This window comes from Salvia hispanica, chromosome 1 (assembly GCF_023119035.1).
Source record: "Salvia hispanica cultivar TCC Black 2014 chromosome 1, UniMelb_Shisp_WGS_1.0, whole genome shotgun sequence".
Lineage (NCBI taxonomy): Eukaryota > Viridiplantae > Streptophyta > Magnoliopsida > Lamiales > Lamiaceae > Salvia > Salvia hispanica.
Window position 1 is genome coordinate 14,438,525 of NC_062965.1, and position 15,228 is coordinate 14,453,752.

General features: G+C 30.1%; 1 protein-coding gene across 1 annotated transcript; it reads right to left on the reverse strand.

Moving 5' to 3' along the window:
• Positions 1-968: 968 nt before the first annotated feature.
• LOC125187776 (protein FAR1-RELATED SEQUENCE 5-like) lies at positions 969-3,082 on the reverse strand. The gene is made up of 3 exons (XM_048084413.1): positions 2,679-3,082; positions 1,469-2,496; positions 969-1,369 (listed from the first exon to the last, which is right to left on the reverse strand). The coding sequence occupies exons 1-3, from the start codon at positions 3,080-3,082 to the stop codon at positions 969-971; spliced, it is 1,833 nt and encodes a 610-aa protein (XP_047940370.1).
• Positions 3,083-15,228: the final 12,146 nt, after the last annotated feature.

Here is a 15,228-nt window from a genome sequence, read left to right on the forward strand (position 1 = left end):
AAAAGTGGTTTGCTTATAGAAAGAAGAAGTGAAACAAAATTTGGGATGTATTTAACATTTGATGTTGTTAATTTTCTTGTTTTGGAATGGATTTCAAAACAACTACAATTGTGGTTTCTAACTTTTTGAACTTATTAGAATATATATTTTCTGTTAATTTTATTATGATTCACATGACTTATTATTATTGTTGACATGACTTATAATTGTTGTTGAAATGACGTATAATTTTTGTTGAGATGATTCTATGCGTAGTTAACATAGTATGTAATATAGTGTATAAAGTGTAATATAATGTAACTGACATGATTTACATGATTGCAACTGACGTAGTTAACCTAGTATATAATATAATGTCAACAGTTTGTATAAAGTGTCAACAACTTGGAAAACAAATATTATAATTATAAAAAAACTTAAAATTAACATAATTATATTAGTTGTTGACATAGCTAGTACGTGTAGTTGACATGACTTAAAATTGTTATTAATATGTTTTCTATGTATAGTTGACATGGCTTGAAACATAGTTGACATGACTAGTATATGTTGTTGACACGATGTGCACCATAGTTGACATAATTATATTAGTTGTTGACATGACTAGTACGTGTAGTTGACATGGCTTGTAACATACTTGTACGTGTAGTTGTCACGATATGTACCGTAGTTGACATGACTGGTATGTGCTGTTGACACGATGTGCACCATAGTTGATATAATTATATTACTTGTTGACATGGCCCGTATATATAGTTGACATGATTTTTAAGTTGTTGACATGTGCACCTTCAAAACATGAAGGAGTACAGCTCAGAAAACAAATCTTAAAATTAAAAAAAATAGAATCATAATATAGATGTCAATAGAGAGTAAAATCAGATATAAATAACTAACAAGAAAATGTCAATAATTTGTAGTCTATGTCAACAACTAAAAAACAACTCTGACTATTAAAAAAAAAACAATCATGTCTGCTTTCTGCCACAGCTTCTAACATTATGATCGGTAACTTTGTGACACTTTCCACAACGCCTATGAGGTTTATTTGCTTTTTCAATTGCTTTCTCTATGCTTGACTTAATCCTGCTTTTCTTGTCACTTGCACCTCCTTTTGTACTAACCACATCTGGAGCATGTGCAGTTATTTCTTCAGGTACAACAATACCGTATATGTTCATGATTGAATCATTTTTATCAACAGACGATGATCCAGCACAGTCATCTTTAAAGATTTGAGGACCAATACCCGCACGCAAATTATCCAAAGCAATCAAATGATCTTTATTCCTAAAAGCACGCTGATATAGACCAAAGTAACGTCCATGACACCTGTTAGCAATCTGTAGTTTGTCATCTTTGTTAGAACCTGCACACATATAAAATGTCAACAGCCTATATAAGATATGTCAACAGCTTATACAACACATGCTAAAACTTAAATATCTATAGAAAACAATTTGCATACCTCTGTCAGACACACTTTCATCACTCGTGAGACCATGAACTGCCTTTAGTAATTCACTTTTAAACCAACGGTTACCAACATATTTCTCTGGAATATTGTTGACATCTTTGTTTCTAAGGATGAAGAAAAGGTGGCTGCATAGATAACCACACCTTAAAAATAGTTTACACTCACATTCATATGACTCAATCTCAATCTCTATCTCATGTGTAACTGTAAAGGTCTTCTTTCTAGCACTAGAAACTTTGAAGACCTCGATGTTCTCCAATGTGGACATGTTAATCATCCGACAACTCTTATCAGCCTCAGCAATCAATTCTTGTACCATTCTAAACATCCTATCTGTGTATACAGATGTCAATTGCTTCTCAAATGCTAAATCAGTGACATATTTTGGAGTGATTACATAATCGTAATAGTCAAGCCTTTCAGTTTGATTCCTTTGAGCATCAATGACATTATTATACTGAAGAGTGAAGTCAGCAAAATTAAACAACGGTTTCGAGTACCTCTTAAAAAAACTGTTTTCAGATTCTGAAAAAGATGTTGTTCTCATTAAAGAACTCATAGGAACATCTCTAAAGAAGGTTGGGATCCACATATGTTTAATAGCAAACATATCCTTAAACCATTTATGATCTTCTACACCATATTTTTCAACAATACTAGTCCATAATATATCAAACTCATCCGGATCTAACAACTCTGACCAAACACAAGACTTAAACTCCTTACTAAACTTTTCTCTATCAGAAATAGATTTAGGTATCTTCTCAAACAACTTGCTCATAATATGCCACATGCACAAACGATGCCTTGTACCAGATAATACCTTCTCAATGGCAAGCCTCATTCCCCAATCTTGGTCAGTGATTATGATTCTTGGAGCAACACCCATGCATTCAACAAATACAATGAAAAGCCATGAAAATGCCTCACAATTCTCACCGGATACGAAACCAGCTCCAAACGCAATAGGACACCCGTGATTGTCTTTCCCGGTAAATGGACCAAACACCATACGATACCTATTGAACAAATAGATCAACACAAAACATCAACACGTTTTTATGATAACCAATGTCAACTATAGGTATATGCTATGTCAACTATTAAATAAGATATGATGCAAAGTACAAATGTATATCCTATGTCAACTACCATGTCAACTACTATGTCTGTCAATTACTAAGTACAATAAATAAACTACTTGTTTGTCGAATATGTAGTATCAAATGCTACAACATCTCCAAGCATATGATAATGTTTCCAAGACTCAGCATCAGACCAAAATAAGCTCACTAACTTATTATCATCAAGTGATAATTGATACTTGTGAAAAAAGCCTTCACAAATTATCTTCTTCTCTTGCATCTGATTTGGGATCATTTGAACATCCACTTCTTTCAGTTTCTCTTTAATATCACGAGAACAATTCCTAACATCATTAAACGTACACCCAACAACATTATAACCACCGAAAAACCCATTTAATAAGTTGAAAGTTGAGGTAGGACCAATGTTAGCTTTGGTGCAATCTTCAACAAACTTGTGATGAACATCATTCAAACTGCGATTACCTTTCATAAATCGCTTATGATCTTTGTCAACCATAGCATGATTGTGTTCCTTAACGAATTGATGCACAAGGTAATACTTAACACCAAAATCAGAAAAAAACTTAAAACTAATCCTCGCTACACATCCACACCTTTTGGTGCCACGTCTACGTCTCTTCTTTGAAGATACTTCATCATCATCGACACATTACCATCCTCAGATATACTTACATCAACATCCAACGAATCTACTGTATGAAATCTTTGTCTATTGCAAACAACATACTGAAAAATAACAACACCACCACTAGACCTATTTCCAAATCTTCGACAATCAAAACAAGCCTCCTGAGCATACTTTTCATAAAAGGAAATTCCTTCCTCAAGGGAAGAAAATTTTTGACCTTCATAAGGCCTCAACTCAGGCTTGCAAATTGGAATAACAGATCGTACAACACAGAATATTTAACAGGTAACATAAATCATGTCAACAGATTTTCAAGTCATGTCAACAGAGTATAAATCACCAACATAACACAACAAAATAATGTTAATGAAACAGAATGTCAACAAAGAGCTCATAACCCATACATCTCCCTTGAAAGCTCATAACTGATTAAAGCTCATAACTGATTAAGAAAAAAGGGTTTAACAATCTGCACCTAAAGTATCCATAGATTCCAAACTCAACCATGTTTCTCAACCTTCTCAGGCTTTATGGTCTTTTGCTTAGCCAATAACTAACCGATTTTTTTATGTCAAGTTAAGGACTCTCATTATGGTTATATCATATGGACTTTTACATTCAAGATAATCCAACCAAACATTGATCCACTTAGACTAACGTTTATTTCCTCGGTCAAGAATTATTGAGCTGATTTCTCAAGTAGCTTCACTTAAAGAAGAAAATTACCCCTATAGTTATATCTAAAGAGGTGGCTGCACTCTTATAAAATTCTTAGACAATTGTTATAAGTTATGTAAGCCAAAATATCAGAACATGCTTCAAATTACCATGATCAAAATGTCCAGTTTAATTAGAATACACCAATTTAAACACACGATGTCAACAAAATATTTAACAAGTAACATAAATAATGTCAACAGAGCATAAATCACCAACATAACACAACAAAATAATGTTAATGAAACAGAATGTCAACAAAGAGCATAACAACAACACAAAATATTTACCAAGTACTCCCTCCGTTCCATTGAAGATGACCCACTTAACCTTTCTCTCTCTCTCAACCCTCTAGGAGCCGAGGAATCGCCCCAGACTCTATCGAATCTGTAAAAATCCCCTTATGATAACGAATCAGTCTAGCCAAGCTCCCCGGACTCTCTCTATCTTTTCTTTGGTAAACCCCGGACTCTTTAGAATCAGTCTAGCAGACTCTACCAAGTAAGCAACTCTTCCTCATTCTTGGGGACAAGGATGCCCATTTATTCCAAAATAATGTCGGTAAAATCGACCGAAAAACTTCAAAATCAACACAGAAATCCGTCGAACTGGTCGTCTGTTTTTCGAAAATTGAATCGCAAATCAGATATCGTTGAAATCGTTGAAATCGTCTGAGTCTAATTTTGCGAATCAATTGAATTATAAATCGTTAAAATAGATTCAATTAGTGATATGATTGAATCGTTAAAATCTCACCAGAATCGCCAATCTCACTGGAAAATCTGAAGAACCCTAAATTAAAACGCGAAAAGACAGTTTTACCCTTTTATATTAAATTAATCTAATAATATTTATTGTGTGGCAAAATCTGGACCACTCATTTAATAAAAATGAGTGGCTGGTATTGCATCTCATTTCTCAATTAGCCTAAATAATCTCAATCGATCATGATCCTATACACACATATAAATTAAAACATATTACTTCATAATACATCATCCGTCCACAAAAAATAGAGCAATTGGTGTATGACACATGTTTTAATGTAGAATTGGTAAAGTAAGAGAGAAGGGAAAAAAGTAAGTGAGAAGTAGTGTTAGTGGAATGATGTGTAAGGTTATTATTTGTTGAAAACTTTCCATAAATGAATGTCCTCTATTTTTTGTGGAAGGCCAAAAATGGTAAATGTGCTCTATTTTTTTTGGACGGAGGTAGTACAATTTAGCAGAATCGATGAACAAAATTTATTTTTATTTAGTTAAGTGGATTATGTTTTTAATTATTAGTACTATACAATATGTTCATATATAAGTTTATTTCAGTCTCGCAACAAGATAAATTTGCAGAGTAGTTATTATGTGCAAACCTGAAACTTTTAAAAAGGAATTATATGTTATATATCATTAGCAAGAATTGTATTTTTAATAAAAATTGGTATGTCATGTGTGTTTAAGTTTTTTTTTTCTTTGTTTTATAATTGTTCTTTTATGATTAATTAATTATAAATTCTACACATTTAGTTTTATAAAATTATTTCCTATTGGTTTTATAGTTGATATCTTTTAACCAATATAATCTCCTTTTAATTGCATACTAATAAGCCTTTTGAACTTTTTAAACATTTTCATTATTATACTATTAACTATCTTTATATTTTATTGTGTGAAATACTAGCTATAAAAATGCTAACGATAAAAAATAAAAGCAAATTCTATCATATATGTTGTTGATTAAAATTTTTGAAAAAATATTTTCACAAAAGCAGCAACAATAACTTTTTTAATTGATGTGAAAAATTTAAGTTCATAGAAAAATAGATCCGTGTTATGTTTATGGCTATATTTATTAGGAACGTAATCAAATGCAAACTCTAAATATAGTACAAACTTCAAACTAGGATCTGGACTGTTAGAAAATGTTAACATATGACAAAATAGTAGCAACGGAAAATGTCAACACAGACACAGTGTCAAGGGTTGATGTTGTGTTGAAATGGTGTTGACATTTTCTGTTGCTACTATTTTGTCATCTGTTGATATTATTTAATGGTCCAGGTCATAGTTTAGAGTTTGTACAATCTATGAGTTTGCATTTTATCATTACCCATATTTATTATATATGTAATATGTAAAATATCCATATTTTCCAAGGCCACGTTTGCTTCTAGTTGGAGGTGGGGCTAATGTATATGTCTATTTGTTAAAAAATACTCTCTCCGTCCCACATTTGTAGTAACATTTAGTTATGACATGGATTTTAAGGAATTGGTGGAGTGTGTAATTAATGAAGTGAGTTGGTGGAGTGAGATGATGGAGTGTGTAATAAATGAAGTGAGATGATGAAGTGTGTAATAAATGAAGTGAGATGATGGGTCCCTTTTTGACTTTTTGGTTTGTTATTTTTGTTTTGATTTATTTTAATGTAGATAATGGCATTTGAGTGTAATTTTAATGAATAATGAGGTAAAATTTTATGTGCAAGTATAGTAAATTCTAAATGTTACTCCAAATGTGGGACGGACTTTTATGACAAAATGTTACTACAAATCTGGGACGGAGGAAGTAATTGGGAGGACATACCATACCACATAATCTTTCCATTTGGTATGCCTTGACCACTGAATTGAATAGGTAATTGACAATTTGATTAAGCATTTCAGAATGATCAAAGCCAAAGAAATACATTCCATAAAAACAACATAAAAGTGAGAAAATATAAAATTATTTTTTACTATTAGTAGCTAAAATCACAAACTTTGGTCAAAATTTGATATTTCCCACAAAATTAAAATTTAGTCGCAAAATCGTAAACTTATGCAGTATATGAAATTTCGATGAAATTCGGGTGAAGTTTTAAAAACCCAAGCAACACACAAAATAACGTTGTTTACACTTATTAAAAGACATCCATATCGTTTTTTGACCGCTTTGTAAAACTACATAATCCGATGTGTCATGCTAAATTTAATTTCGGGAAAAATCAAACTTAACAAAAATATGCTACTCTCTCCTTCCACAAAAAATAGTCTCATTTGTAAACGGTTGGGGTTTTAATTAGAAATTGGTAAAGTAAGAGAGAATGCGAAAAAATAGGTAATGTAAGAGAGATGTGGAGAAAAAGTAAATAAAGTATGAGAGAGATGAGAAAAAGTGGAAAAATTATGAGGGAAAAACTTTCCATTTCTAGAAATAGGACTATTTTTTGTGGACATCTAAAAATTGCAAAATAAGACTATTTTTCGTGGACAAATGAAGAAGTACAATACAATCTATGTTCTGATTAAACTGACTCATTTTGTTTGGCACAAGAATTTAACTTAGTAAGTTAAATTGAGAGAATAAAGTAATAAAGATAAGAAAGAATAAAGTATAAAAAAAATAAACTATATAAAAGATAAAAGAGAATTAAAAATATAAATAAAGTAATGAGATAATATAAAAGGTAATTAACTTTTTTAAATGGAAATGAATCATTCAACATGGGACATTTTAAAAAGAAATACGGATAGAACAACAATAGTATTTTATTTTTTAAACTCTTTTTCTTGTAGAGTATTTAAAATTCTATGGAGGGAAATACTTCAAAAGTTGACTAAAAGAGTCAAATAGAAGAAAAGAGTGAAACTAACAAATAAAAACGAGATAAAGATATCTACCACTGGTATTTTAACTTATTAGCTGATGTCAATCATCATACACATCCAATTTTGTTTTATTTGTCAAAGTCTACAAGATTTGTTGTATGCAGGTACTAAAATAAATGATAAAAGGGATTTTTTTTTATTGAAAGCATAAAAAAGGGATAAAAGATTTACGCAAGTGAAAAGGTTATTTACTTATTTTCATTAAAATGATAAAAAGGGATCTATTTTTTATTGAAAGCATGAAGGGATAAAGATTTAAACATGTAAGAAGGTTATGTACCTATAACTTAATTTTTATTAAAATGTAAAGTTAGTATTTTGGTTTAGTTCAAGAATAACTTAATCTAACATTTGAACAGTTTAGACCTTTCTATAATTAATCATATTTTAAAATATTGTATTTTAATTAATTAAAAATGAATTATTAATTAATGTAGATAAATCATAAATGAATACTAGTTTATGGACCCGAGACTCACGGAACAATTAATATACATTTACTTAATGCAGAAAAATAAATGAACGATTAAGATCGCATTTAATTTGAGAGTGTGAAAAAATTAATTTATTTTTGTCAAATTAATATACGCACTTCAATATGAATGTCATGCCTTTCTCTGTCAAAGTACAAGGAATTATTCGTTTATCACATACACATAAATACCAAAACGACTCACCCACATATCCGATCAAACGCTAGATAAAAAACAACGAAATAAATATTTTTATCGTTTGTGTTTAATATTTCAACATACAATCTTGAATCTCAATTCCAAATCGAGATCTTGTTCTTGTCGGTATTTTCCGCACTATATTATTGCATGATGATAATAATTGACTAGATATTCAATCTGGGAGCTATAAGGATAATATAATAAATTGACTATTAGTATTTCAATTATTTTTTGATGGAGAGTTTATTATTAAATTCTTTGTATAAATATTTTCACAATTTGCGTAATAGAAGAAGATTATGAATCTTAAATCTCAGACAAAATTCATAAAACCAAAAATCTAAACAAAAATAATTTTATTGAAAAATTATTTAGAACTTAAGCCCATGAAAAAGTGATACTGCATCATACACCTTTTGTCATATGAGTTAAGTCGGATAGTCAATTGGCATAAGAATTAAAAGAAAACTTTTAATGACTTAAATTGAGATATAATAAAGTAGGGATGAGGTAAACCTTTTATCATATAAGGTAAGTAGGATAGTCAATTGGCATACTAATTAAGAGAAAACTTTTAGTGACTTAAATTGGATGATAATAAAGTACGGATGAGATAAAGTAAAAGACTTTGTCATATAAATTAAGTTGGATAATCAATTGGCATAATAATTAAGAGAAAACTTTTAGTGACTTAAATTGGGAGATAACAAAGTACGGTAGGGATAAAGTAAAAGACTTTGTCATATAAGTTAAGTCGGATAGTCAATTGGCATAAGAAGTAATTAAGAAAAAACTTTTAGCGACTTAACAGAGATAATAAAGTAGGGATGAGATAAAGTAAAATACTTTGTCATATAAGTTAAGTCGGATAGTCAATTGGCATAAGAATTAAGAGAAATCTTTTATTGACTTAGATTGAGAGATAATAAAGTAGGGATGAGATAAAGTAAAAGACTAAAAGATAAGAAAGAATAAAACAAAGAGAGAATAAAGCAAACTATAGAATATCTATATTAATTAACTTAGGAAAGAAATGCTTCGAAAGTTGATTGAAAGAAAAATAGAGAGTAAGATTAGCATGAAGAATAAAAGTGACATTTCAAATTGTATTTTAACTTATAAACTGATGTCAAAATTCAAATTGTCAATCATCTTACACATCCAATTTTGTTTTAATTGTCTAGCCTTATTGTTTAATTTGTTGTGTGAACGCCCGAATAAATGAATAAAATTGAAGAATTAATGAGAAGAGTGTGAATGATAAAGGGATCTTTTTATTGAAACATGAACGCATAAAAAGATATTTATAAGTAAGAAGGTTATTTATTCACATATTTTCATTAAAAATAAAAAGTAAGAATTATTTTAGTGAATAAGAATAGTCTAGATCTTCCTAAAATCAACAATTAATTTTGAAAGATATATGGATTATACTAAGAGTTTTAATTATTTAAAATGGATCAGTAATATAGATAAAACATTACTCGCTCATGAACCTAAGACTCATTGGCGAATCCAGAACTTTTGATTTGGGGGTGCGATAAATTTTTACATGAAGTAATACGGTTACTCAGAAATCATCTTTTACATTATTTTGGAAAAGTTTCGGTGAAAACGCAAACAATATTGGTCATCATTTAGATTAGTTTAACATTCTATTTTATTTCTCTAAATCTTACTAATATTTAATAGAAAAATTCTCATTTTCATATAATACATAGAAGTATAAAATATTAGTGAAAATATTTCCAATGGTTACAGTTCCAGACACTAATTTGTTTTAACAAAATAAGAAATTTAATAGAATAGAACACATACCAATTTGTTTTAACAAAATAAGAAATTTAATTTGGTGTCCAAATAGAATCGAACACATTATCTAATCAATGAGAAAGGAGTGCAATACCACTAGACCATTGTGACAATTTTGATACTAAATACTCCCAAATAGTACTAATAATTAGAGAATTTTGGGGTAACCACTGTCCCCTCTTGCCTTTAATTGGCTCCGTCAGTGCTAAGACTCACAGAACAATTAATATATATTTATCTATTGCGGAAAAATAAATAAATAGTTTGATCTCATTCAATTTGAAAGAACGTCTTAAAATTGATTTCTTTGTTAAATAAATAAGCATACACACTTCAATATGGATTTCATAACTTTCTTCATCAAAAGGTTGTCTTTGTCGCATACAACTAAATACCAAAACTAACGACCTCACCACAAATCCGATCAAACTCTAGAAACGAATAATAATGCGACAAATAATCTTATCGTTTGTGTTTAATTTCTCAACACACAATCTCAAATCATCAAGTCCGAAACTAGTTATTGTCAATATTCTCCGCATGTTTTATTACATGACAATAATTCATAATAAATTGTTTCCCAATATGAAAATGGGTACAAGATATTGAACTGAATAAAGTCACAAAACACAAAACAGGAGAACTGAAGTAAATGATAGAGTTTATTACAAAAACATCGGAATTGCAAGAGTAATTTTATTATTTTAGAAAGTTGCATATTGAGGCACTCCTTTCCTCCCGCACTTGCGAGTAGCTGATCACTTTATAAGAAAGGTGCTCGGTGCGGCACTCCCTTCCTCCCGCGCTTACGATTGGGCTTCTGCACAACCTCTGGCTTCACATAGAGCTCAACCCTACCTTCTCCTACATCAGCTTGAACCTACACACAACATCAAAGTAAATAATCATACATAATACAATATCTTTTTAATTATGAAAATTAAATTAGAAAAAGACCTTGCACGCAATCGAGCAAAAACGAAAGCGATCCGGGTTAGTAAGCTTCCTTTTGCAAAGGCAGCAAGCACCATCGCCCTCAATTAGTGAACCCGACCCATTGTGCGGCAGAGGAGTCAATGACACAACCCATTTCTTGTTGCATTTGTAGGGCTTCAAATATATACATATATAATTATCAATAATTTTATTGATCCAAAATATTATTGAAAAAATTAATAAAATTATACCTGAATTTTGTCACAGTCAATGTATTCTTTCATCTCACTTAGAGGGACAACATTTTGGTAAACAAGCCGGTAAATAGTGAGAATATTGTGGTAGTAGTGCTCCCCACTTCTGATGCAATACCTGCAAATTGGTGCATCGCAATTTATGCAATATCTATTCAGTTCATTCTTCTGAATATCGTCATGGCGCATACATCTCTCAAAAAATATTTTTTCCAAAAAGGAATCCACCCAATTTTGGAACTTGCCCGCCTCTTCCTGCACATTCAAAATTATCAAATAATTACATATGTAAAATGTAATGTTGTTGTCATGTCATATATATGAAAATTATAGTGAACAACTAATCAAGAAGCCATGGAACCCTTTCATAAACAAGATTTGCATCTTATTTTTGAACAAACAATACATCGAAGTCTAAAAATGTATTTTAGAAAATATTGTATAACTAGAATTTGGGGAAATATGAGCTCAATAGTAGAGAGTATAGTGAACAACTAATCAAGAAGCTATGGAAAACTTTCATAAACAAGATTTGCATCTTATTTTTGAACAAACAATACATCGAAGCCAAAAAAATGTATTTTAGAAAATATTGTATAACTAGAATTTGGGGAAATATGAGCTCAATAGTAGAGAGTGAATATGCGAATACCTGTTGCATAATTTCACTGCCGGAAGAAGTGCTCGTCTCAGTCATTTTTTTGGGATGAAACAACAGTCACAAGTTGCGAATTATATAGTACCAAATATTGTTACTTTATTGTAGTTGGGCGTGTGAAATAAATTGTTACAATCTGTAAGTTGGAGTGCTACAAACACATTAATGACAAGACAATATGTATATTCAAAATTCATTTCACCACTTGTATCTCCCGCTTCCTCCATATGGCCACACGAAATGGTTTCAGCGACAGCAAAACATAAAGGAAATCAGCGCCGCCACCAAGCGGTTCACCCTTGGCACGAGGCGAGAGCACCTGAGGCGGATTTGCTGCAAGTCGAGATCGGCCAAGAAAGAAAGGTGGTCGGATTTCCACCCACTTTTCTTAACATTTCTTAAAACTCGTGCCACCATGAAATTGGACTCCTAATGGCGGACGGAGGGAGTATTAGTTTTTTAATCAAATGTGATTGGAAAAAAGTAGCGGAATGTGGGGCCTATTACCATTTATGGGATATTCCAACCGAGACTCCTAAAGTGAGACACCTAAAAATGATAAATCGGGACTCCTAAAGTGGGACGGAGGGAGTAAGAGGTAATTGACCCTTTGATTAAGCATTTCAGAATCATCAAAGCCAAAGAAAAACATTCCATAAAAACGACATAAAAGTTAGAAAATATAGAATTATTTTTTTACTAATAGTAGCTAAAATCACAAACTTTGGTCAAAATTTGATATTTCTCACAAAAATTAAAATTTGGTCGCAAAATCGTAAACTTATCCACTGTATGAATTTTCCATGACATGAAATTTCGATTAAATTCGGGTGACGTTTTAAAAACTCAAGCAACGCACAAAGTAATGTTGTTTACACTTATTAAAAGACTTACATGTCGTTTTTTGACCGCTTTGTAAAACTACATAATCCAATGTGTCATGCTAAATTTAATTTCGGGAAAAATCAAACTTAGCAAAAATGTGCTACTCTCTCCTTCCAAAAAAAATAGTCTCATTTATAAACGGCACGAGTTTTAATGAGAAATTGTTAAAGTAAGAGAGAATGAAAAAAAATAGACAATGTACGAGAGATATGGAGAAAAAGTAAATAAAGTATGGAGAGATGAGAAAAAGTGGAAAAACTTTCCATTTCTAAAAATAGGACTATTTTTTATGGACATCTAAAAATTACAAAATGAGACTATTTTTCGTGGATAAATGAAGAAGTACCATACAATTTATATTCCAATTTAATTGAGTCATTTTATTTGGCACAAGAATTTAATTTAATAAGTCAAATTGAGAGATAATAAAGTAGTACTAAAGATAAGAAAGAATAAAGTATATAAAAGATAAAAGAATTAAAAAAATAAATGAAGTAATGAGATAATATAAATGGTAATTAATTTTTTTTTAAATGGAAATGAATCATTTAATGTGGGACATTTTAAAAATAAATACGGATAGAACAACAATAGTATTTTTTGTAACTTTTTTTCTTGTAGTGTGTTTTAAATTCTATGGAGAGAAATACTTCAAAAGTTGATTAAAAGAGTCATAGAGTTAAAAAGAGTGAAACTAACAAAGAAAAACGAGATAAAGATATCTACCACACTGGTATTTGACTTATTAGCTGATGTCAATCATCATACACATCCAATTTTGTTTTATTTGTCAAAGTCTACAAGATTTGTTGTATGCATGTACTAAAATAAATGATAAAACACATCCAATTTTGTTTTATTTGTCAAAGTCTACAAGATTTGTTATATGCATGTACTAAAATAAATGATAAAAGGGATCTTTTTTTATTGTAAGCATGGAGGGATAAAAGATTTAAGCAAGTGAGAAGGTTATTTACTTATTTTCATTAAAATGATAAAAAAGGGATAAATTTTTTATTGAAAGCATGAAGGGATAAAAGATTTAAACATGTAAGAAGGTTATGTACTTAATTTTCATTAAAATGAAAATTTAGTATTTTAGTGTAGTTCAAGAACAACTTAATCTAACATTTGAACAGTTTAGACCTTTCTAAAATCAACCATTATATTAAAATATTATATTTTAATTAATTAAAAATGATTTATTAATTAATGTAGATAAATGAATACTCGTTTATGGACCCGAGACTTACGGAACAATTAATATACATTTACTTAATGCAGAAAAATATATGAACGGTTAATATCGCATTCAATTTGAGAGTGTGATAAAATTAATTTTACTTTTGTCAAATAAATAGGCGCACTTCAATATGAATTTCATGCATTTCTCTTTCAAAAAAGGTGTACAAGGAATTATTCGTTTGTCGCATACACCTAAATACCAAAAGGACTCACCTGCATATCCGATCAAACGCTAGAAAAAAATTATGAAATAAATATTTTTATCGTTTGTGTTTAATATTTCAACATACAATCTCGAATCTCAATTCCGAATCTAGATCTTGTTCTTGTCGGTATTTTCCGCACTATATTATTACATGACGATAATAATTGACTAGATATTCAATCTGTGAGCTATAAGGATAATATAATAAATTGACTATTATTTCAATTATTTTTTTATGTGGAGTTTATTATTAAATTCTCAGTACAAATATTTTCACAATTTGCGTAATAGAAGAAAATTATGAATCTTAAATCTCAGAAAAAATTCAGAAAACCAAAAATCTAAACAAAAATAACTTGATTAAAAATATATTTAGAACTCAAGCCCATGAAAAAGTGATACTGCATCATACACCTTTTGGCATATAAGTTAAGTTGGATAGTCAATTGACATAAGAATTAAAAGAAAACTTTAGTGACTTGAATTGAGATATAACAAAAGGAGGGATGAGATAAACCTTTTGTCATATAAGTTAAGTCGGATAGTCAATTGACATAAGAATTAAGAGAAAACTTTTAGTGACTCAAATTGAGAGATAATAAAGTATGGATGAGATAAAGTAAAAGACTTTGTCATATAAGTTAAGTCGGATATTCAATTGGCATAAGAATTAAGAGAAAACTTTTAGTGGCTTAAATTGAGAGATAATAAAGTAGGGATGAGATAAAGTAAAAGACTTTGTCATATAAGTTAAGTCGGATAGTCAATTGGTATATGAATTAATTAAGAGAAAACTTTTAGTGACTTAAATTGAGAGGGATGAGATAAATTAAAAGACTAAAATGTAAGAAAGAATAAAACAGATGGGATAAGAGAGAATAAAGTAAACTACATAGTATCTATATTAATTAACTTAGGAAAGAACAGTATATTAAAACATATAATTTTCTTTTTTAGGGAAGAAATGCTTCGAAAGTTGATTGAA

What these genes read in the sequence shown, in the direction of transcription:
- LOC125187776 (XM_048084413.1), bottom strand. Translation starts at nt 3,082, where the DNA reads ATGGTTGACAAAGATCATAAGCGATTTATGAAAGGTAATCGCAGTTTG. An exon ending in ACTACATATTCGACAAACAA is followed by an intron (nt 2,497 to 2,678) that starts GTAGTTTATTTA and finishes TTTGTTCAATAG; the next exon opens with GTATCGTATGGTGTTTGGTC. An exon ending in TGAAAGTGTGTCTGACAGAG is followed by an intron (nt 1,370 to 1,468) that starts GTATGCAAATTG and finishes ATATGTGTGCAG; the next exon opens with GTTCTAACAAAGATGACAAA.